At 36.4% G+C, this 24,100-nt stretch overlaps 3 protein-coding genes across 5 annotated transcripts; 1 reads left to right on the top strand and 2 right to left on the bottom strand.

Moving 5' to 3' along the window:
* Positions 1 to 104: 104 nt before the first annotated feature.
* LOC132171603 (protein WALLS ARE THIN 1) lies at positions 105 to 2,724 on the bottom strand. 3 transcript variants are annotated; one of them, XM_059582969.2, is made up of 6 exons: positions 2,312 to 2,724; positions 2,164 to 2,226; positions 1,949 to 2,065; positions 1,470 to 1,875; positions 1,043 to 1,194; positions 105 to 413 (listed from the first exon to the last, which is right to left on the bottom strand). In XM_059582969.2, exons 1-6 carry the CDS (start codon positions 2,491 to 2,493, stop codon positions 233 to 235), a joined length of 1,101 nt encoding a protein of 366 aa, XP_059438952.2. In that variant the 5' UTR covers positions 2,494 to 2,724; the 3' UTR covers positions 105 to 232. The 3 variants fall into 3 exon arrangements, with proteins under 3 accessions (XP_059438952.2, XP_088374793.1, XP_059438953.2); XM_088518667.1 differs by lacking the exon at positions 105 to 413 and having other exon boundaries at positions 1,051 to 1,194; positions 1,466 to 1,875; XM_059582970.2 differs by lacking the exon at positions 105 to 413 and having other exon boundaries at positions 1,051 to 1,210.
* An 826-nt stretch (positions 2,725 to 3,550) lies between these two features.
* Positions 3,551 to 8,070, bottom strand: LOC148587841 (uncharacterized). Its single transcript, XM_088512429.1, has 4 exons — positions 6,808 to 8,070; positions 6,345 to 6,570; positions 3,987 to 5,561; positions 3,551 to 3,945 (listed from the first exon to the last, which is right to left on the bottom strand). The coding sequence occupies exons 1-4, from the start codon at positions 8,068 to 8,070 to the stop codon at positions 3,551 to 3,553; spliced, it is 3,459 nt and encodes a 1,152-aa protein (XP_088368555.1).
* A 1,049-nt stretch (positions 8,071 to 9,119) lies between these two features.
* Positions 9,120 to 23,709, top strand: LOC132170580 (protein MICRORCHIDIA 2). Its single transcript, XM_059581602.2, has 17 exons — positions 9,120 to 9,639; positions 10,147 to 10,181; positions 11,233 to 11,311; positions 11,431 to 11,520; positions 13,426 to 13,501; positions 14,291 to 14,369; positions 14,460 to 14,588; positions 15,284 to 15,382; positions 16,524 to 16,631; positions 16,799 to 16,948; positions 17,776 to 17,868; positions 18,179 to 18,230; positions 18,314 to 18,425; positions 18,865 to 19,000; positions 22,768 to 22,856; positions 23,233 to 23,275; positions 23,402 to 23,709. The coding sequence occupies exons 1-17, from the start codon at positions 9,318 to 9,320 to the stop codon at positions 23,516 to 23,518; spliced, it is 1,809 nt and encodes a 602-aa protein (XP_059437585.2). The 5' UTR covers positions 9,120 to 9,317; the 3' UTR covers positions 23,519 to 23,709.
* Positions 23,710 to 24,100: the final 391 nt, after the last annotated feature.

The following is a 24,100-nucleotide window of genomic DNA, read 5'->3' as shown; positions in this document are numbered from 1 at the left end:
ACCATTAAATCACGTCATTGAAGTGCATTGATCAGCCGAATTTGACCAATGATACTCGTTTGCAAAAGAAATTAACCCAATCAATAGATAATACAACTAAGCTATAATGCAAGCCATTTTATTTTTATCTATGTTTGATTCTGTTTCTTGAACAACCACCAAAAAAATTCTTAGAAGAATTTGTAAGGTAAAGATGAAAGCTTTTGAATTGTACAAGAAATGCAGGCTTTTTCTAGTTATCACTCTCAAAACTAAGTAATGGTTGGATGAGAGAAGGTTTGCAAGGGTTTTTTCTCTGATTGTTTTCAGACACTGAGGGAATTGCAGCCTTTTCTTCTGAAAACTTGCTCTCTTCACCTTTTCCCCACACAACAAGGTATAGTCCAGCCACAATCAATACTGCTCCAATCAACCTGCACAATAAAACAAAGAACATTATATATATATATATATATATATGACAGGGATCAAGGGAATATTACAACCAATATGCTTAAGTGATCCAATATTTTAGTCTGGTTGTTAACATAAAAGCATATGGCTCCAATCTGTTTGGTTTAGGGTTTTAAAACGAACTGTTTGAAAAATAACAATTTCAAAATGCGGTGACTAAAACACTATTTTTAAAGACGTAATTAATCATTTAGTAAAATGTAAAAGAATGTTGTTTATGCAATTTAAAAAACATACAATTTTTAAGATCCACACAGCCCTTGCATACGGTTTAAAAACATATATATATATATATATATATATATATATATATATATATTTTTCACGTTTTCAGACAGCTATTTTTTTTTCAAATGCACCTCAAAAGAGGGTCAAGTGGATCCTTTACAGAGTCACCTAAAAAAAAAAAAGTACTGTATTTCAACCAAGCTAAAAGCTTCAAGATTAAGCCAAGCACTTGCTAGACTTTCCCTTGAGCCTGAGATTGCTCTCCAACAAGATGATAACATAATTTTTTGCAGAGAAAGTTTCAAGGAAGAAGAAGAAGAAGAAGAAGAAGAAGAAGATTAGATAGGGTGATGAGACCCACCCTCCCAAGTAGAATTCTTCGCCTAAAACAACAGATGCCATTACAGCTACAATTAAGGTCTGTACAGGTAGATACACTGAAGCAAATACTGGTCCGGCCCTGTCAATGACCCACGTTTGCACTGCAAATGCTAATGCTGAAGCCACAATTCCCTGCAACCACCAATATCTGCTATATATGTCATTCCATTAAGATTGCATCAGTATATAAGAAATTCACCAGAATAATGTTGTCACAAGGGACATGGTTATCACTTAACAACCTTGTGATTAGCCCTGACAATTTTTTATACAAATCACGAACTCAACACAAATCCAATAAGAAATTAGCAGGTTATGTTGTGAGGGGTCTGACTGTTTAACGAAACATCACTTGATGTTTCTCTTCAAGATTCAGAAATATGTGGTTATCAGATTCACTTACTAACCGTGTAGAAAATACTGAAAGCTTCAGCACCGGAGTGAACCTTCCAGGCTTGGGGGTCTTTCTCATAGTAAGCTGCGATTGCCAGAAACTGCAGAACACTGAAGAAGCAAGAATATGAGGTGGCTGAAAGCCGAGCCGGATATTTCTTCAAGACGGGTGCTTGTAACACAATCCAACCGGACCAACATATGCAGTGAGCAATCAGATAGACGCAACCCAAGGTCCAATTCTTCCCCTTGGCATCATCTCCTAATGAAACCAAAATATGTGATTGGTGTAAACGTGAATCTGGTGTATAAATGGCTGGTCCCTTGTAAAAGGTAATGACTGATGCTCCAGAAACAGAAGCAAGAGTTCCAAGCACCTTAGCAATACCATCTTTCCTATTCAAGTTCACTTGCTCAATCCTGCAGCCAACCAATCAGCAAGATGATCAGGATTTATAGGAGACAAGATATTGAGTGATATATGATTGCTTGCCTGAGTGCCGCAGCCATGAGAAAGGTTACAGCAGGAATAGCATTCTCTATAGCAGAAGCCAAGGATGGTGAGGTGTTGTCCAGCCCAAAAAGATAAGATCCTTGATTACATGTTATCCTGCCGGTACGTACCCAAAAAAGAAAAATTGTAAGGCAAACGTAGATTTCCAAGCAATATGACTGATTTCTTCATGAAAGATCATATATATAATATACCCAATAAATCCGAGGAGGAAGAATTGTATCAAAAGAGAAGTAGTCAACGGTGGCCTGTCTTTCCTATGTATACAAAGAAGATCAGAGAATTCAGAGGAATTAGAACCAAAAAAGAAAAGATTTTGATAGAGCTTAACTGCTTGCTTACTCTAAAAAATATGCAGAGGGAGGTAGTAGAAGCAGCGCGACGATGTTCCGATAAAGTGGGAAAACCAGCTTGCTTACACCCATATTAAGTGCAGTTCTGAGAATGATATGGTTCCCTGCATATCCAATCTGCCAGGCGGTCATGACAATATGGAGCTTGGCACGTTCAGGCACCATAGCCATCCTCTTGGCAACTGCTGAAGCAATAGTTTCCCTTGCCCAGTGCCCACCAATGGTTTATGGCAGAGCAGACAAATTAAAACAAAAAAACAAAAAAAGAAAAGCAAGAAAGATTGAGGCATCACAATCAAAAGACGAACAGAGTAATTAACAAACGAACACGGCCATCAAATCCCTAACATGTTTTGGACTTTTGCCCGTATCAGCAATCAGTAGGAAATTTAAAAAGGAATTAAAAACAGTGATGATGGAATATTAAAAAATACACCATGTGAGTAAGAAATTCAGTAGTTATCAAAATGTTATCTGGCACCCACATGCAATAAAATTATAATGAGCATCTTTATAAAATATTATCCGACACTAAAGTTATTATAATGAGCCAAGAATCAATAGGTCTCTAACCTAATAAGATGGAATAAACAAACAGATTATATGAGAGGGAACTACGTAAATAATATTAGAGAGGAAAAAATTGTTAGTATATTATTAGAATATTAATTAAATAATTAAATAATAAGTAATTCTCTAAAAAAAATTGAACTTCATTAGTAATCAATAAGAAAGCATGTATTGCTCTAATACAACAATGTCACATATATAACAAGAAAGCTCTTCAATTCAAACCTCATTTATAACTTGTTCGACTGCTGCTTTTGGCGGACTATGCACACTAGAATTTGCTTTTCAATTGGCATGAGTAACTTGATAGTTTTGCAACATATTCAATGCATTTTGGGTATCCTTCACTAATTGTCCATATCTACTCTAATTTTGTCCAATAACCTTTCACAATATTCACTTTTTGGAAAACATTATATCAAATTGTAAAGAAAGAAAGAAATTGAAGATAAACTGATCTTATTAACTTGCTGAAATACAAAGTGATACATGAGTTTATATACTCTGTTTTACAACTCAAATAACAGAATATATTCTAACAACATAACGTTTCCAACTTACATAACTAACTAGCTGATATAACAAACTAAACTAACTTATATACACGTATGCAATATAAGAAAGAATAATCTGTTGATGATGAGATGATGAGCTGCTGTTACTCCCCCTCAAGATGAAAAATATTGAGTATGTTCATCTTGGACAGCAAAGCACTAAACTGTGCAAAACCAAGAGGTTTGGTAAATATATCAGCTAAGTTGGCAGCAGAAGAAACATGCAAAGTATGTATAACACCTTGTTGAATCTTTTCCCTGACAAGGTGACAGTCGATTTCTATGTGCTTGGTGCGTTCATGGTACACTGGATTAGCTGCAATATGAATTGCAGCCTTGCTGTCACAGAAAAGAGCTGCAGGCTGTGGATGAAGAACTTGTAAATCCTTAAGTAAGCTGAATAACCAGGTAACCTCACAGCAAGTGGATGCCATAGCCCTATACTCAGACTCAGCAGATGATCTGGAAACTGTCTGTTGTTTCTTGGACTTCCATGAGACTAAAGCATCACCAATAAAAATACAATAACCAGTGATAGACCTTCGAGTGTCCAAGCAGTGTCCAAGCAGCCAGCCCAATCAGCATCACAAAAAGCTTTTACCTGAAAGTCTGATGAAGAAGGAAAGAATAACCCTTGACCAGGAGAAGCCTTTAGGTACCTTAACACCCTTTGAGCAGCATCTAAATGAGGTTGCCGGGGTTGATCCATGAACTGACTGAGGGTATGAACCACATAAGCTAAATCAGGACGTGTGATTGTGAGATAAATCAATCTGCCAATGAGACGTCTGTAGCTAGTTGGATCTGCCAATAAGGAACCAGCATCCTTAGAAATTTTCAGGTTTTGTTCCATAGGAAATTTAGATGGTTTAGAAGCCAATAAACCAGAATCTTCAAGGATCTCCAATGCATACTTCCGTTGAGATAAAGAGATTCCTTTATCTGATCTAGCTACCTCTAAGCCAAGAAAAAACTTCAACTTCCCCAAGTCTTTAAGTTTAAATTTCTCATTGAGAGAAGAAGTAAACTGGTTGATGGCTGCAGAGTTGTTACTAGCCAATACAATATCATCTACATAAACCAAAAGGGCAATGAAAACTGAACCCTCATGTCTAGTGAAAAGACTATAATCAGCTTTAGACTGAATGAAACCTTGAGCAACCAGTGTATTAGAGAACTTAGAAAACCACTGACGAGAGGCCTGCTTCAAACCATATAGAGATTTTGTCAATCTACACACTTGTGACTCCCCCTTGATGGAAAAACCAGGTGGAACAGTCATATACACCTCTTCATCAAGTTCTCCATGGAGAAAGGCATTGTTGACATCCAATTGGTGAAGGAACCAATTGTTAGCTGCTGCAATAGCTAAAAGACATCTAACAGTAGTAAGTTTGGCAACAGGAGAAAAAGTTTCATGATAATCTAAACCCTCACTCTGAGTATACCCTTTTGCCACTAACCTAGCCTTGTGTCTCTCTATACTGCCATCAGCCTTGAGCTTGGTTTTATACACCCACTTGCAACCAATAGCTTTCTTACCGGGGGGCAGAGAGGTTAACACCCATGTATTGTTTGTTTGCAAAGCATCAAGTTCTGCCTGCATAGCTTCACGCCATTCAGGTAACTTGACAGCTTGATGAAAAAATTTTGGTTCTTTGTGGGAAATAAGAGATAAACTGAATGCTTTATGGGAAGGGGAAAGATGGTCATAGGTCAAAACAGAAGAAAGGGAATATGGGATACCTGCATTATCATTATCAATTATAGTGTCATCAGAAAATCCAACCATAGAATCAAATGAAGTGGTATTGGAAGAAGCAAGTTGGCAATGATAATTCTGCAAGTAGCTAGGAGCTTGCCTGGTGCGGCTTGATTTCCTAAGGGTTCTGTTGGGGATGATAGATGATTCTGCTATAGAATCTGATTGATGATTAATGTTGGGAGAGGATAGATGATGATCATGAGAATCATGAGAAACTATGTCATGAGTGGAGTGATCATCATGCAACTGATCTTCTATAATAGGAGATGAATGGTGACAAGTATCATCACTGATATAGGGAAGATTATTGAACCAAGAAGAATTATTGATTGCATCATTTGAATGAACATCTGAATGGAAAGAAAATTCTTTTGATGCAAAAGGAAAAATATGTTCATGAAAGACCACATTTCTAGATACAAAAACAGAATTGGTATGAATGTTTAAAAGTTTATATCCTTTCATACCAAGAGGATAACCTAGAAACACACATGCAGTAGCTCTAGGATGGAATTTGTGTCTATCTCGAGATAAGGTGGAGGCAAAAGCTAGACAACCAAAGACTTTTAGATGAGAATAAGAAGGAAGTTTAGAAAACAACAATTCAAATGGAGATTTATTAGACAATAAAGGAGATGGAATTCTGTTGATGAGATGAGCTGCTGTTAAAACACAATCTGCCCAAAAAGAAAGAGGTAAATGAGATTGAAACCTTAAAGCCCTAGCAACATTGAGTAAATGTTGGTGTTTTCTTTCAACAATGGAATTTTGTTGAGGTGTCTCTACACAACTGAGTTGATGTAGAGTTCCTTGAGAAGATAAAAAATGTTCCATGTGAAATTCTGCACCATTATCTGATCTCAAGATTTTTATCTTGAGATTAAACTGAGTTGCTACAAGTTTGAAGAAAGATTGAATAAAAACTCTAGCTTGGGACTTTTGATGCATAAGATGAACCCAAGTATATCTACTAAAGTCATCCACAATAGTAAGAAAGTAATGTGATCCATTTGTGGATTGCTGAGAAAAGGGACCCCAAATGTCAACATGAATGAGATCAAAAGGAGCCTTTGAAGTTTTATTACTAATAGGAAAAGGAAGCTTTTTCTGTTTTGCCAAGGGACAAATATTACAGACTGTATTTGAATCAACAGAAATGAAAGGAACTGAATTGTGCAACATGTTTATTCTAGAATTAGACAAATGACCTAGCCTAAAATGCCATATGTCTGTTGAAGGAGTTTTGAGAATAGCAGAATTAACACCATGGTTTGCAGAAAGCTTGCTTGCAGGTTGAATCAAATGGAACAACCCTTCTTTTTCCTCACCCACTCCAATCGTTTTCCAAGTGATTAGATTCTGTATGAAACAATAAGAGTTAATAAAAATGAGGCAGCAACCAAGATGTTTGATGAGCTTTGTTACAGAAATGAGATTACATGAAAAAGATGGTACACATAAGACATTGGTCAAGATGAAATGATCTGAAATTCTAATCGTGCCTATGTGTGTAACAGGAACTAAGTCACCATTAGGTAGTTTGACAGATGTGGATATAGTAGATGTAATTGTTGTAAACAAAGAAATACAATTAACCATGTGATCAGTAGCTCCTGTATCAATGATCCAAGGAGTATCTGTCGGATTTGGTTTGAGTTTAGGTAAGTTGAGGTTTGAATGAAAAACAGAGTGCTGAATATTGAAAGCATGAGTGTTACCTGAAACCTGAGAGAAAAGGTGGTCTTGAGGAGCAGGTAAAGAACCTGCTTGATTGGCGGAAGCTTGATGAGGATTTGTCTGCAAGAATTCCAGAAGCCTTTGACATTGTTCTACTGTAATTGGCAGCTGAGGAACTTGTGGAGTTGCAGAAAAATGTTCTCCATGAGTCTGAGCAGCATAGTTTACACTTGAGCTTGGGGAAAAATAAGGTCTCTTTGTGAATTTGAATCCAGGGGGGAAGCCATGTAACTTGTAACATTTATCAATGGTATGTCCAGAAATGCTACAATGAGTACAGACTGGTTTATCCCTTCGAGTCATCTGCTTAGGAAACCTATTCTGCTGTGTGGGGACAGATTTGGTTATCAAGGCTGCAGGGTTGGAAGTCATGGATCCTATGAAGATTTGTCTTTGACTTTCTTCTTGAACAACTAGTGAAAACACTTTATTAATTGAAGGAAGTGGATCCATCAAGAGGATTTGACCTCTGATGTGAGCAAAAGACTCGTTGAGCCCCATTAAAAACTGGAAAACGTATTGTTGATCAAAAAATGTTTGGACAGATTTCAAGCTACCACATGAATATGCAGGAACACAAGTACATGGAGAAAAAGACTTATAGTTGCTGAATTCATCACAGAGGGATTTGAGACGAGTAAAGTAAGAGCTTACAGACATGCTATCCTGTGATAAGCTGGAGATAGCTTTCTGAAGTTGAAAAGCTTGTGGTCCGTTTTTCTGTGAGAATCTTTCCTTCAAACTCAGCCACATATCCTGGCAATTGTTGATGTAGATTATACTGGTAGCAATGTCCTTCGATACAGTGTTAACAATCCATGAAGATATTGTATCATTGCACCTCTTCCAGGCTCTAAACTCAGATTCATTAAGAGTGGATGAGTGAGGAAGAGTTCCATCAACAAACTGCAACTTGTTCTTTGCAGAGAGAGCCATTGTCATGGATCGGCTCCAAGTGTTATAATTCTCACCATTTAATGGTTGAGGAACCAACAATAACCCTGGATTATCACCATTATGCAGATAGTAATGACTGGAGGGATTATCATTGAGAGAGAAATGTAATGAATGGGAAGAAGAAATGGGAATGGCTTCAGGAATCGAGGAAACTGGGATCGACATTGATGAACTGAACTTTCACAAAGTGAAAAGCTCTGATACCATATCAAATTGTAACGAAAGAAAGAAATTGAAGATAAACTGATCTTATTAACTTGCTGAAATACAAAGTGATACATGAGTTTATATACTCTGTTTTACAACTCAAATAACAGAATATATTCTAACAACATAACGTTTCCAACTTACATAACTAACTAGCTGATATAACAAACTAAACTAACTTATATACACGTATGCAATATAAGAAAGAATAATCTGTTGATGATGAGATGATGAGCTGCTGTTACATTACCCTCTAAACATATTCTTTGTAGCACTAAATCACTGTTAAACTCTGTTACATCTACCCAAGGCTTCTGCTACAACCAGTTTTAAAATTACCATTTGGGTGACAAGAACACATCCCTCTCATGCCATTTCTTTTATTTTGCTGAGTATAGTGCCGCATCCTAATTCCCCTTTTGGATGTATTCTTCAATAGAGTCTAAAACCCCTCGCAATACTTGGCTATAATGAATAAATTCGCTACTATGAACCGTTGTATTTTTTCTAAACTAATTTTTAATAGTGGTCAGAATTTGCAAAAATACTTACGCCTAAATTTGTATAGTTTATTTATTTTTTAAATAAAAAAACATGAGTATTTTAACAATATTTAACAAAAAAATCATAACAGATGGAAACGTTGCAAAAAATTGAAAGTTCGATATTATAAATTGAGAGTATTTAAATTGTGGACAAGTAATTTCAAAACGCGTGAAAAGTTTGTGAGTTTTAATAAAATTTCTTCTCATACTTAAGGACTGATTAGTACAGTCACATCAATAGAATGAGATAAAAATGTGGTTTAACCGATGTGAATAGCCTTTGTTCAAACATAGCCTTAAGCCCATTTTTAGTTTAATATTAAAAATTATATTATTCCATTATATTATGCAGTAATAATCCAACCTTAATTGGTGTTTTTTTTTTTTAAAAAAAAAAAAATCAGAAGACAACTCAAAGTGGGCAGACAATTACAAAAAAAAAAAAAAAAAGAAAGGTGGGCAGACTGCAGTGAAACATGAACAAGTGAAACACCGGTGAATGGTTTCTAGCGTTTCTCCCCTTTTAGTTGAATCTTTTCGTTTACGTATCCATCTCCGTTTCCGTTGAAGCCCTAGCAATCAAGGTTCACGTTAGTGATTTATCGAATTGCAAGTGATCTCTGAGAATTGCTCCAGACCCTCCCTTGAGGGACTCTAAGAATGCCGCCTAAAATAGAGAAAGCACCGGTCAATACCGTCGAGATTATTGACAGTGACGACGACGAAGGTGGTGTGGGACTCGGAACAACAACAGCAACTGCAACAACAAGAAGCGACGCGTTGGGAAACATCGAAACGGCTTCGCACGACGGAATCCAAGCGCGGCAATCCCTTGCCGAGTCCCAAAGCTTCTGGAGGGCCGGGGCCTATGACGTCTGTACCACCTGGAAACCCCCTTCGGATGGCGCTCTATTGGAGCACGCGCGCGTTCACCCAAAGTTTCTTCATTCCAATGCTACTTCTCATAGATGGGCTTTTGGAGGTAAGCCATTGAAAGCCAAGTAGCTGAACTCACAATCTTTTGTTTTATCGTGCATTTTTATCCAAACTACCTTGTATGTTAATAAAATTGAGTCTTACTTGGTGACCCATGCAAAAGTGTGTACTGTGTTGGGAATTGGGTAACCTTTAGAGTACTTTTTAGTTAATTTAGTTTAGACAGAGAGGGTGGGTGGGTAGGACTTGAGAATTTGATTACTATCTAGGATTTTGGTAGCATTGACAAAGATGCAGCCTGACAATGTTGTTTTTGATGTTTTAGTTCTCATGTTTTGTGAAATGGATAAGCGGGTTGCTAATCGCCGGCAAAGTAAAACAGTTTATGGACTTTCGTGTTGTTATGAGTTTATAAAGATGAGAGACAAAAGTCCGGAATCTTTGTATGTTTGTGTGCACATAAGTTTATGTGAATGCTTAACAGAAACAAATATCTTTAGCTTGATTCTTGTTCTTTGTTTCTTTATTTAATTAATTTATTTTTCTGGGACAGCAATTGCTGAACTCTTGGATAATGCTGTTGACGAGGTATGGTTTAACTTATTTGTTATTTTTTTATATGCTTTACTTTGATTCTGAAGTAATTTCGTCACGTGGTTGAGTTGTGTGAGTTGCTTTTAGATGCTGTCACCAAATCTAAGTTTCACTTGCTCAAAAATTAGTTGCACAAAGAAAAGTAAGTATTTTTTGTTGTTGTTGTCAATAAGATAGTTGGCTAACATGCGATGCTCCGGATATTGCAATGTGTAATGTGTATAAGAGGTCAAATTTGGAACTGGTATTGACATACATGGAAAGAACATTAGGGTTATTATGAAAGATGCATTGCTCCAGAATTTAGTGCATTCTTTGAGTTAAAGGTGCACTTGCGGTTTGGTTTTTAAAAAAGAGGATGTCATCTACGCTATTGAGTTAGGAGGGATCATAACATTTTGTCTGGATCAACTGCTGAATGCTGTTTTAGAAGATCTATTGTCATGCCACCTGGGAATGACTATATGAGAAGTGTAGAAGAATGTGAATTTTATGAAGAATTGTTTGGAGAACCGATATTAAATTAATTGCTCTTGTACTTTATCTTGGACTTTATAGGATTCTGTGGACGCTACTTTTAGATGCTGCAGAGTTAGGGTAAGGTGTTGGGCTTACCATTTTTTTTTTGTTTACATCAGAAGTGTTTCAATTCAAGATGGATAGAGTGGCCCCACCCAGTTTCATTTTAGATTGACTTGGAGAAGGTCAAGTCACAATATCGTGTTGGCTGGAAATTCTATGCTTTCTTTCTACTTCTTCTTGTTATAATTTCTCCTTATATTCATGGTAAAGGGGACTTGCCTGTTGCATGCAAGGGATCGGTAATGTGGAGTCTACTAGTCTCACAAAAAATATTCATATTCATTATTCTAGTTATCAAAGAAATAAATATCCACTATTCTAACTTTCTTTAATATGATCCTTCATACATGAAAGGGATCGGTAATGTGGATAGCAAGCTTGAATTACTCAGCTGCTTGAAACTGTATTGTTTACATTTTTTCTGGGCACTAACTGCTTTTTTATGTTTAACCGTGTTTTTCAGATTCACAATGGTGCAACTTTTGTCAAGGTTGATAAAATTGATATTATCAAGGATAACTCTCCGGCTTTACTTTTCCAAGGTATGGTATCCATATGCTTACTTTTCATTTTTGTATGATCTGTGGTTTCATGCATGTGGTTCTAATAATAAAAACAAAAAGGAGACCTGTGTTTTCATGCATACTTTTCACTTTTGCAGATGATGGTGGTGGAATGGACCCTGAACGTATTCGAAAATGCATGAGCTTGGGTTATTCTTCAAAAAAGTCAAATACAACAATTGGACAATGTAATGATGCTGATCTTTTTGTTCCATTAGCTCCTTGCATAATAAACTTATGTGCATAATTACATTGTTTAATATGTTTATGTTCAACTTTCTTTTTTTTTTTTTTTTTAAATAATGGTTCAAGCCTTTAAGGACATATGTTTTAGTGAAACTTTTGAATAAATGTTCTGCTTAATTCTTTTTGGCAACTTGAAGGATGTCATTTTTCAAAAAATATTATTATTATTATTATTATTATTATTATTATTATTATTTTACATGTCCACACAAGAGGGGGGAGGGGAGATTTGAACTAGTGACCTCAGCTTCATAAGGCATGGTCCTCAGCCGATTGAATTACCCCTTGGGGACATTATTATTTTTAATTTTTTTAATTTTTAATTTTTTTTGACAAGTAATGATAATATTATTGAAAAAGCGCAGAGGGGCGCAATCCTAATGCAAAAAATATATACAATAAAAACCCCTACGGAATATACAAAGAGCACATATTCAAGAACTCATCTAAAGTCGGGACCACACTACAATGATGAGCCAAATATTATTGATTCCCTTAAACACCATGGCAACTGTGGATGCTTTCAAGCACATTTAAGCCCGAGTGTTTTGACAAAATCTGAGGTTATTGGAATAAGTGTCCTATGTGGCAAAGTTGGCTTCTAACATTGGTAAGCAAATTGGAACCCTATGTTTTGTGGGAAAGTGGCTTGGGAGGTTTGGAGAGGAAGAGAGATGTGGGAGAGAGGTGTTGTCAGATAAGTGTGGGTGACGTACTTGGATTTGGGAGACTCTCTCTCTCTCTCAAATTGAAGATTGTGATACAGTTTCATCATCTACATTTGGTGTGATGATATGTCTATAAAAAACTGGTTTTATAGCATTTCAATGTGAAGTGGTGGTTGGCAGACCTGTTATATACCTGTAAGGTTGGGTTAATTGATGACTCTTAATTAACTCATCCTTGGGAGGTTGAAATAAAGTATGCACTTGGTTGGTTAGGGCTTTGCTGTCTACTCCTATTGAAGTCTGCTTGTTTCTATCCATGATTTGGAAGTTTCCAGTTTCTTTGAAGGTTTCTTTATATGATTGGTCGCTGCTGATATGATTCTAAAAGAGGACAATTTGATGACACAAAATTGAAGATTTTAAACTGTTTATTTCTTCTTTGTATTTTTAGTATTATTAGAGTCTTATGGATCATTTTATCTTATTTTTAATATTTTAGTTTTGTTTTTCTCTAAAAGAAGAAGAAAAATATGTGCTAGGAGATCTAGGCTCTACTTCATGAGATAATGACCTATAGGAGCGGTACCTAGATGTTAAGAGAAAAGGAGCTATGGAGAAAATGTGATTTGTAGTTGGCTGTTCTTCGTCCTGTAGGACTCAAGTTTAAAAATAAAAGTTGTCTTTCTTTGATAAACCAAGCACCATTGAATCTCATCCAGCATCTCCAGAAAAATAAAAAAGATACGAGGGAATAGGGTGCCCATATATAAATTCAGATGGTTTATATTAGTTGACATACCACCCATTGCTTTTTTGTGCACAATTCTTCTTCCACAATGCCTAATGCTATATGCATTCTTTCCCATTTGTTTCCCTAAGGAATCCTCTAAATCTTTTCAACCTTTGAAGCCCATCTCTTTCCATAAAATGACTTCCCAGCACAGGACAGTAATACGATTTTTACATCAACAGTGCCTCTGAATAGATCCTGGTACATATGCTTGTTCACTTAATTTCTCAAAACCCTCACTGAGCTCTAGAAGCAAATAGAGTAAAGATGCTGTGAATCCTTGTTTTATCATATGTTTACTTTTGTTTCTTAATTTTTAATTTTAATTTTTCTTAAATCTTTGTATGTTTTTCAACTTTTGGAACTGAACAGCGCGTTTGTGTTTCCAGATGGTAATGGATTCAAGACTAGTACTATGCGATTAGGTGCTGATGTTATTGTTTTCAGTCGTGCAACTAGTGCAAGGTATTTTATGTTATTTTTACTACTGTGTTGGTTCCTGCCTCATATTTTATTTTCATTGATTTGTTCATGGGTTGTACGCACAGAATTAAATTTAATTGTGTTTGATTATATATAGTTTTCCCTGCAGGAAGGTTCAGTCAAATGCTCATTCTTTGCTCAAAACTCTTTTTATCTTGATTTGACATTTTATGTCTGTTTGCCCACTGTGTGCATGTGTGTGCAAGTGTGTATATTACAATTGAGAGGATATCTGAAGTATCAATCCAACCAACCATATATAGAAAGAATGAGGCTGAATTTGTTAATAATGTGATTTTTCTGTTTTATTATAGTTGCAAAGCTGGGATTTGGAAGCATTTTGGCATAGGGTTTTGTTTGTGGTTTGAATTTTTGGAGTTCTTGTCCAACCTTAATAACACTTCACTCAGTGACTAACTTGAGTATCCGAGTGAGACATTATATTTATGCCATGTGAGATGCATTTGACGTTCTGGTTTTATGAGTGTGAAAGTAATCTTAAGTTAAATATCTTTACATTGGAGCTGTCTGTGTATGGATTGATGCTCTCTTAAATGTGTGCTACTTTTTCTTTTCTTTTTTAATAAATAAAAGCTCACCAAAAAAAAAAAAAAAGAACTGCTGCCTTGATGTCAATATTATCACATTAGATTCAGTATTATTTGTGATTTGGCCTTTTTTTAGTCATTGAGAAAATTCTTTGCTGCTTGCCAGAATTAAAATTTTACTTTGCTGTATTCTGTAACATTTTTCTTTCAACATGTTTTTTAGCCAAGCAACACAGAGTGTTGGTTTATTATCCTATACCTTTTTGCGGAAAACCGGGCAGGATGATGTAATTGTTCCAATGGTGATTCTTTCTGTCCTTAATGTTTAGATTTTTAAGCCTTAGCAGTTAACTCCTCTTTCTAGACCTTATATCTTTGGGTTTCCATTGCAGATAGATTTTGACATTTCTGGCCATTGGGCAGAACCAATTATTTATAGCTCACAGGATGATTGGTCTGCTGACTTGAAAGTCATCCTTGAATGGTCTCCCTTTTCATCAAAGGAGGAGCTCATGCTTCAGGTTCATTTTACCACATTCAATTTAATTAAAAGTTTTACAGTATATCAATAGGTTCCATTGGAACTATTCCCAGAGGAATTCCATTTTGGGGATCATGCGTGACTTTTATATTGCATCCATAGTTAGTTTGTATCAAAGCAATTTCTATTAGAAAATGAGTACCATTTTCTTTGGATGTGGAAATGGAAGTAGTTGTTTCGGATGCTTCAATGGAATTGTCATGTAGGAGATTTGTGCTCATGCAGGCTTCTGCTCATAAACTTCAAGTTACTTAAAAGATACTAAATTATGTGTTAACATATTGATCATGCATGAAGTTAGATGTCCCTTGAGTTAACCTTTTTCTTTTCTTTTCTTTTCTTTTCCATGTGTAATTTCAAATAAAAATTTACCCATTTTCCTATTTTGAAATTCCTTCAGGGGGATGTTTTATTCTAAAATTTGTAACTTTCAGGGAGTTGGAATCACCATGGTCACAACATTGCTGGCACCACAACTTTTTCCTTAGCACATTGATGTTATCACCTCCCACACCACTACCCCGAAACACAAGCACTATTGCCATCATTATGCTGCTAAAGCTGCCAATGAAGTTGGAATATAAATTTTAAGAGCCATTAAATGTCACATATTTCTACTTATTGCCTGCGTGCTATGCACTTTCTTCCGTTACTCATTTGTTTCCCATTTTTCAGTTCGAGGATATTGGACCGCATGGAACAAAAATATTAATATACAATTTGTGGCTGAATGACGAAGGCATATATGAGTTGAGTTTTGATGATGACGATGAGGTATGCTGCTTTTATAACTATTTTATAAGATTTTTCTTATGGATCTGTGTTAACTATAAGTCTTGAGATGTATAGCATAAATGAGTAAGAAAACCTACTTTATCTTTAAAAAAATTAATACTAGATACAACTCCTCAAGGGTATTATTATTTTTCCCACATCATTAGAATTTGTTGCTGTAGGATCTTTTATTAACACATTAAAAATTTTGTTTCCTGAATGCTTTGAGGTTAACCTCTTGGCTTTGCTTGTTGAAGAACCCATTGTTTTTCAAATGTGTATAACATTCAAAAAGACTAGGCAATAATTTTTTCGCATTAAAGTACATTTCACCCGACCCAAGTTTCAATTGGTTCCCTTCAATTTTATTTGGAACAGTCAAGACCTTATAACTTGTGATTGTCCAGCTGTAGTCGTCCTTTACCTTCCATTTTTTGATTTGGATGAAATTTGTGTTCATGATTGTTCTGCAACCTTGATTTGAGTGTTTTGTTTTGAAATGTTTTCCTAACTATCATGCCAAACTTACAAATGCATGCTATTCCAATGGAAGTTATGAATCAGCGGGCAATATATCTGTGGAAGTTGATGCAAATATATTTGGCATGATATCTAGCACTTCCCAATGTGTGAATTAAGTTTCAACTAAAGTTGATGCAATATGTTTTTTAAATTTGATCTTAATCTTGTGCAAAATTGTAAATATATATAAGTGTGTGTGTACAAATTTTCTCCACTTAAAATAATGGATATTTAGCTGTCCCACAGGACTATGGTTAGCTGTCAAGTCCTTTTTGGTAACTGATACCCTTCACGTTAGGTTTCAACTCATATGTTACCACACTGAAAATCTATGAAAATATAGGGGTTGATTATTTCAAATGAACTATGGAGCCAAATTATGACTTGGGATGAGTTAGGATCGGGCAAAGTGTGATTAAACCACCCGATCCCACTCCGTGGTTTTTAATGTCCATGCAATTTTCCGTAGCATGTATATTGGTTTGCGTATGTTATTTATGCGTACTGGGCGTTTTGTTATTGTTGATTTGTTGTGCTTAATAATGTTGCACATTCTCATTTTAATATATTAAATAAATTTAATTTAAAAAGAATGATTCTTCTTTGATCCTTGTTGTAGGATATAAGGTTGCGAGATGAAGCCAACAATGGGAGTTTGACAAAATTAAGCAAAAAAGTGGCTGAGCTACAATCCCATATATCTTACCGCATCCGTTATTCCTTAAGGGTAACCTTTTTATATATGTACATTTTGTGTTTGGTGTCATTTTTCCGGTATCACTTATCAGATTCCTTTCATGGTTGTAGTTTTTGTATTTGGTTTCTATTATTTTCTCACTTTTTTTATTCATACAAAATATTCTAACTTTTTTTTTTTTTTTTTGGTTGGCATAGGCTTATGTTTCAATATTGTACCTTAGAAAATTTACCAACTTCAGCATTCTATTAAGGGGGAAACCTGTGCAGCAGCTTAATATTGCAGAGGAGTTGAAACATTCGAAAGTGATAATATACAGGCCCCAGCTAGGTGTGGGATCAAATGAGGTAAGATTCATATGGAAAACAAAAAGGAAAAAAGGTATCAATTCCTTTTCCCTCTGAATTAGGAACAGCCAAATAATCATCGCCTATGCGTGACAAATGATGCTAAGATTGGGAACCCCAACCCCATTCCAAAAGCAAAGAAAAAAATAATTATGTTGCTAGATATAGATTATAGACATTGTTATTGTGGATTTGTGTCCAATTAATGTAGACTGCCTCATTTGTCGTGTGATGTGTCTCTTGTCATGGTTGCTTTAGTAAGAATGGATGTTTACTTCTCCAATTTACTTGGAAAGCAAAAATATCTTATAGATGCTATCAGTGGGGACTATTTGTCTAGGAAACAGAATATGCAGTGATAGCAAGAAAAAGAGAAATGGCAGTTCATACTCTTATCTTATTGCGAGTTTGTTGCACTTTTCATCTTTGATACTCCTCTCCTGCAATTTATGTCCAAATTTTCAACTTTTCTTGTCCTATAATGTCTATCCTGCTCCAAAGATCATACTTTTTTTAAAAAAAAAATAAAAATTTCCCCATTATTCCTTTTATTCATACCTTCATACTTACATCCTCATTTTTTAAGAGGATATTGGGAAAGTTTTATTGAAAATTTAGAGATGATCATTGATTAATTGTTTTTACTTGAAATGCGTGCATTCGACAACTTGGACATATATTATGGGACAGAGGGAGAAGATTATATATTTGTCACTGGGTCAAATTTTGACCACTCTATTGATTTGTGGAAGTAAGTCCACGGAAGCATATGCCATGGGAAACAATTTTGTTGACGTTGAAAAGTGTGATTGGTCTTTTTGGTTTAGGTCACAGTGGAAACAACCATTGGATATATTAAGGAGGCCCCTTCTGTCACCGTTTCTGGATTCAACGTATACCATAAAAATCGCCTCATCAGGGTAAGTTTTAGTGATGCTGAAGTAATATTCATGTAATTTGACAAATTGCTTGTGTTCATTTATCTCTATCTGCTTATGTATGTATTTGAGGTTTTAACTTTAAAATTGGTTAATCCCCAGAACATTGTTTTGTGGGACACACTATGTTGAACTTTGACTTTGTTCAATTAGGAAGTCGAATAAATTCATTGAGTTCTGGAAAATTTTATGCCGCTTACCCAATAAAGGATATATGTGGTTTGTGTAATAGTGGATCGTTGACATACAAATTAATGCTACTGATGTGGTTAGTCTGTTCACATTTTTGCAGCCCTACTGGAAAGTCACCCCTGATGGTTCTGCAAGAGGGAATGGTGTTGTTGGTATCCTCCTTTTTCTCTTGGTTTCTCTTGTCAAACACTTCCATCAAATTTTCAATTCCTAATTGCTTTTGCCTCTGATGTAGGGGTTCTTGAAGCCAATTTTATCGAACCAGCACATGACAAGCAGGATTTTGAAAGATCGTCACTGTTTATCCGGCTAGAAACTAAGCTGAAACAAATATTGATGGATTACTGGTTTGTCAATATGTGTCCTTATTACAAATTCTTCTAAACATTGGTGTGGAAAAGCAATATTTGTTCTCTTTTTGCATGCGAGGTTGGAGAGTTAGGGTGGGGGGGTTGGTTTGGGCATCTCTTGGTGATGAAATCTTCCATTTTAACTAGCCTCCCCGCCACCCCCCCCCCCCCCCCCCCCATTTTTAAGTATATTATTTTATGCTATAAGTTTTTTCCCCCTTTTTTAAAATTTTTTTACTCTAGTAGCAATTGTGGGTTTCTTAGTAGGGACTGTTTTGTGCAATCATGACAATTTAGTGGAGTTGACTCTCATGGATGTTGGAATGTATCTTTACAGTTCAATATTACTTGTGGATTCAAATAATGGGATGTCATCTTTAGAGTGATGAATTTTGACACTGTTTTGACTTGGGTAAAATTTGTTTGGCCAACACAGGAAAAGCCACTGTCACTTAATGGGATGTCAACCTCCAAACTCCAGAGTACATCTACATCCTACACAGAACGAACCCCCTATTCAATCTGTTGGACTTCCAGCTAAGATAAGGCAAGATTCAAGTAACGGTTACCCTGTAAGTGCCTAAAAAACTGATTTCCTAAGAGATTTGCCTACTATTGTGCCTATTGTTGGACTCCCAGCTATAAGGGGTGGAGGCTAGGGCACGTGTTTAATTCTATGTGGGCGTGTGACTTGTGTATTTACCTATCAAAAGAAAAAGAAAAACAATCTCGTACACAGAATTGGGTGCCAGGTATAGCATTTGTTTAGTTCCGACATTGAGGTCTGGTGGACGCATGAAATTAACTCATATATATATTTTGTCACATAAATTAACTCATGTTGAATATACATGAAGCAGATTGTACAAAAAGAAGGGAATTTATGGTGCAAAAGGGATAATTACCATTTGTTGGGGGCAGTTTCTAGGCAGATATCTGATTCTATGTACTCGACCCATTTTGTGTAGACATGACATGGTCTCTAATATATATATATATATATATAGCATTTGTTTAGGAGGAGTTCATAAAAACATGATAAGTGGTGTTTTATTTTGCTGACAAGTGTTAATCTAATTAATTTAAGTGTGAAACGTTGTATTTAGTTAGTGAAACGTTGTATTTAGTTTTTTCTTACCAACCGACTTAGAACACTACAAATAAGACTCAGACTCCCAAATTGTCTATACATCTTCCTCAAGCATACCGTTAAACATGTGTTAAGGAGATTGAAACATTATATTCAGTTATTTTTTCCCAATTGACTTAAAACTAAACAAATAAGATACAGATTCCCACTGTGTATGTGTCTCTTCCTCAAGAATATGATTAAAGCCACAAAATAGTCGTAGGAGACCTAGAAGAAAAGCAGAGTGACTGAATCGTCTTTTCACCGATTTGGGAGCGAAACTGGATTGTATGTCAGTGATGTTACTGCCACGGTATGTATTTTTTTTTTTGTTAGTTTGCTTTTGTTTTGGGTTTTGGCAAATGGGTGTGCTTTAGTTTTGGAAGATTTTCATGTTTCGTTATAGTTTGAAGTTTTCATGGTGATGAATGCTACACAACATTTTTTTTTTAAAGATCACTTTTTTTTTTTTTTTTGGTTTTGATCCGTAAATTTTATTCAGATTTTTCAACAAAAGCATAGAAGGTGTCAAGCAGTTTTTAGCCGACTATTGTATCGAGCAAAAACTGCTTGACACCTTCTGTGCTTTTCTTGCAAAATCTGAATAAAATTTACTGATCAGAAACCAAAAAAAAAAAAAAAAAGTACGCGATCTTAAAAAAAAAAAAGCTCTGTGTAGCATTCATCACCATGAAAACTTCAAACTACAACCGAACATGAAAATCTTCCAAAACTAAAGCACACCCAAAACCCAAAACGAAAGCAAACTAACAAAAAAAAAAAAAAAAATCCATACTGTGGCAATAATATCACTGACATACAATCCAGTTTCGCTCCCAAATCGGTGAAAGAACAACTTAGTCACTCTGCTTCTCTTTTGGGTCTGTTTTGTGTCTTTAATCATATTCTTGAGGAAGAAATACATACACAGTGGGAATCTGTATCTTATTTGTTTTGTTTTAAGTTGATTGGGAAAAAATAACTGAATATAATGTTTCACTCCACTAACTGCATGTTTAACGGTATGCTTGAGGAAGATGTGTAGACACGATGGGAGCCTGAGTCTTATTTGTAGTGTTTTAAGTCAGTTGGGAAGAAAAACTAAATACAATGTTTCACACTTACATTAATTAGATTAACACTTGTCAGCAAAATAAACGCCACTTGTCGTGTTTTTATGAACTCCTCCTAAAAACTCCCCTATTATATATATATATATATTAGATTGTCATATAAACTGTCAGGGTTAAATATCCCTCCCATGGCCTGCCCAAGCGTCGGTAATGGTTCCACATATTTGACAGTGGGTGCATTTTTCTGTTGACATGACTTGGGCTCTCGCACTATTCTAAGTTGCTCAATAAACTGTCATGGTTAAGTATCCTGCCATGGGATGTCCAAGTGAACCTTTGTGATGGTTCCACTGGTGTCTAGATGCATGCTTTTGTGGTCACTCTTAGTATAAGTTGCAAGTGATGTTCTACACGTGGTATGTGCTATAATGTGCAGTGGAAGCTAGTAGAAAAGGCAACCAAATGGCTGACCCCCTTATTCATTCTAAAAGTGTACCAGTCAAACAGATCCAGTATTATCATATACTCGGCATGAAATCCTGCATTTTCATTTTTCACACCTGTTTATGTCGACTTTTTGTACCCATTTCTTTTCTCTTCATTAATCTCATTTTGGTTTCTTGTTTTCATTTGTTGCATCTGATATCTCTGTGTGTGGTTGGGGGTTTACTAACCTTCAAATTCTTAGCATGTCTTCCAAATTTGCTAGGTCTTTACCTATACATTCATGTTCTTTTTTTGATAAGTAATAAGAAGTTTTATTAAAAAGCGTAAAGGCGCCCCAAGGTACACTGGGAGTATACAATAGGATCATCTAACTAGAAGGAGAAAAACAAAGAAGAAAATCATCATAACTAATCGAAACAGGAAAGACATGCGCAACGGTCCAAAGATACAGAGTTTGAAAGCAAGAGGCTAGAATGTCTTCCCAAGTCCCCTCCATATCCTCAAAGCACCTATTATTCCTTTCCCTCCATAGATACCAAAAAAAGCACGTAGGCACCATTTTCCACACCGCGGCACTCCCCCTCCTCCCCGAAGACTACCAACAAGCGAGTAAATCCGAAACCCTATTCAGCATCACCCAAGACAACCCAAACCGACCGAGAAAGGTGCTCCACAAAGTATAAGCTACCTCGCAATGAAGGAGAAGATGGTCCACCGTCTCCTCGGTCTTCTTGCACATACAACACCTGTTTGTCACAATCACCCGTTGCTTTCTAAGATTGTCCAGGGTCAAAATTTTACCCAAAGCCGCCGACCACACAAAAAAACTCGCCCTCGGAGGAGCTTGGGTACGCCACACACTCTTCCACGGAAATCCTCCCCCTACAGGACTCGCCAAGGCGGCGTAAAGGAGCTTGACCTTGAACCGGCCTCTTTTGGAAGAATTCCACCACAACCTATCTTCACACCCTCGCCTCACTTGAGCAGCTTGTAACACCTGGAAAAAAGAAGCCAACACCTCCACCTCCCAATCATGCGCTTCTCTAGAAAAGCTCACATTCCACTGGTTAGTGCCACCCAGCACCTCCAGATGCTCCGCCACTGAAGCATCCTTAGCGCAGGCAATGCTAAATAAACCTGGAAAGGCATGCTTAAGAGCCAAATCACCACACCACAAATCGTGCCAAAAGCGCACCTTAGACCCCTCCCCTACCTGAAATCGAGTATACCTTTGGAAAGTGGCCTACCCCTTCCTGATGTTCTTCCATAACCCCACCCCCATAGGACCACCCGGCTCCAAGGAACACCACCCTCCCCAAAGACTACCAAATTTCGCATCCACCACAGCCCTCCACCAAGAATCTCTCTCTAACCCATAGCGCCACAACCACTTCCCTAAGAGGGCGCGATTGAAGAGCCTAAGGTTCCTGATACCCAAACCTCCCTCCTTCATCGGGGTGCAAACCTTCGCCCACGCCACCAGGTGGAACTTGAACTCATCGCCTAGACCTCCCCATAAAAAGTCCTGCTGCAATTCCTATACATTCATGTTATATATGATTCCTCTCCTGACGGCGATGCATATATATATGTGCTTATAAATTTTATGTGGATGGATGGGCAACCATGCGCCTCTGTTTCTCTGTCTGATATCATTATTCCTGTTGCCTGATGAGGCTACTTATTGCAGGGGTCCAATGAACAAGTAACATCTGTAGATGGTTTGGGGTCCATGTCAGTTGAAAAGATATGTGAAGAGAACATACAGCTTTTTATGAGGTAATTATTTAGATTCAGTGTGTAATTCCATATCTTAACATCTAAAGTTTTCAGAGGATCAGTAACATACTATCCTTTATACTGTATGGATTTTAGTGTTTCTAATTTTTGTGTGAAAAATAAAACTGGAAGAAGAAAAAGAGAAGGAAACAGAAGGGGGAAAGGAAAATAAGGCGTTTAGTGTTTCTTATGGACAATAAGGCTTTCATTGTACACTGCTTTGTTTCTGGATTTTCTGATCTTTTCCATATTTTTTTTTTAAATAAACTAGTTCCTAGTAATTTATCTATTAGTGTACTTTTGAATTTTGACATTAATTGGTATTGGCTCCTACACTTTTGTTGTTGAATTGAAACCTGGAGACTTTTTTTTGCAGGTGTGAGGAACACGTCCAGAAGGAGAACAAATTACAACAGACGGTAGGTAAAATTTGCATCTAGAGCATGCTTAGGGTTCATGAGCTGGAGGGAATGATTACTTTTGTCAATATGAATTAATAGCTTAATAGTGGGTAAATTTTGTTTCTGTTGCTGAAATTGAAACAGGTCGAGGGCCTGGAGAAGGAGTTGAAGGAAGCCAAAAGGAAGTGTGCTCAACTTTCGTCATACCTGGAGACTAGGAAGAAGCAAAAGATTGTAGAACAAAGTACTGGAAAAGTTTGAGAAACCTCTACTTTCTAAAGCACTCAGCAGACCATCAAAATGCCCTGCAATCTCTTCTAAATATTGTTACTTTGCCTTTTTGTAGTTAGAAAGATAAAATTATGTATGATGCCCTTTTTCATGTGCAAGTATTATAGTCTTAAACTATGAACTATGAACCAATTTTGTATAAGAAATGTTATTTACGACTATGTTATTACCTTTTTACAAATTGTGGTGCCATGTCAGCTAAAAAAACAAATTCTCCAGTTTCCATCCCGCTGCCATCCTCTACCCCTACATAGGTGGGTGGGGGTGGAGCCACCCCACCGCCCCTCTATGGAGTTAAAAGTCACACTCAATAGAAAATGAGAGGCAATATGTTCGAACTAATTAATATTCTAATATGTATATTTCACGTGCGGGGTCAAATTCTTTCTTAATCCGGGACTCTAATGGTCAGTTTGTAGCAGCAAGGACAGTTTCAAGGTCTGGTTTTATTGATTCAACAGCAGGTGAGGCTTCGGCCTTTTTTCATGCAGTGAAGTTTTGTAAGGAGCTGGATTTGTCTTGTATTATTCTGGATGGGGATGAACAGATTAT

The sequence above is a fragment of the Corylus avellana genome, chromosome 1 (genome assembly GCF_965113065.1).
Source record: "Corylus avellana chromosome 1, dhCorAvel1.hap1.2, whole genome shotgun sequence".
In the NCBI taxonomy this organism is placed as follows: domain Eukaryota; kingdom Viridiplantae; phylum Streptophyta; class Magnoliopsida; order Fagales; family Betulaceae; genus Corylus; species Corylus avellana.
Note: the sequence above shows the minus strand (reverse complement) of the source record. Positions and strands in the feature narration are given on the sequence as shown.

Excerpts from the sequence above, each read along its gene's own strand:
- LOC148587841 (XM_088512429.1), bottom strand. The coding sequence starts at position 8,070 with ATGTCGATCCCAGTTTCCTCGATTCCTGAAGCCATTCCCATTTCTTCT. Across the intron at positions 6,571-6,807 it reads CAGGAGCTACTGATCACATG|AATCTAATCACTTGGAAAAC; the intron begins GTTAATTGTATT and ends TGTTTCATACAG. Across the intron at positions 3,946-3,986 it reads CACTGCTTGGACACTCGAAG|TCTCATGGAAGTCCAAGAAA; the intron begins GTCTATCACTGG and ends GTGATGCTTTAG.
- LOC132171603 (XM_059582969.2), bottom strand. The coding sequence starts at position 2,493 with ATGGCTATGGTGCCTGAACGTGCCAAGCTCCATATTGTCATGACCGCC. Across the intron at positions 2,227-2,311 it reads CCCTCTGCATATTTTTTAGA|GAAAGACAGGCCACCGTTGA; the intron begins GTAAGCAAGCAG and ends TTGTATACATAG. Across the intron at positions 1,195-1,469 it reads CTTTCAGTATTTTCTACACG|GGAATTGTGGCTTCAGCATT; the intron begins GTTAGTAAGTGA and ends TGGTGGTTGCAG.
- LOC132170580 (XM_059581602.2), top strand. The coding sequence starts at position 9,318 with ATGCCGCCTAAAATAGAGAAAGCACCGGTCAATACCGTCGAGATTATT. Across the intron at positions 15,383-16,523 it reads GTTTTGATGATGACGATGAG|GATATAAGGTTGCGAGATGA; the intron begins GTATGCTGCTTT and ends TCCTTGTTGTAG. Across the intron at positions 17,869-18,178 it reads ATAAAAATCGCCTCATCAGG|CCCTACTGGAAAGTCACCCC; the intron begins GTAAGTTTTAGT and ends ACATTTTTGCAG.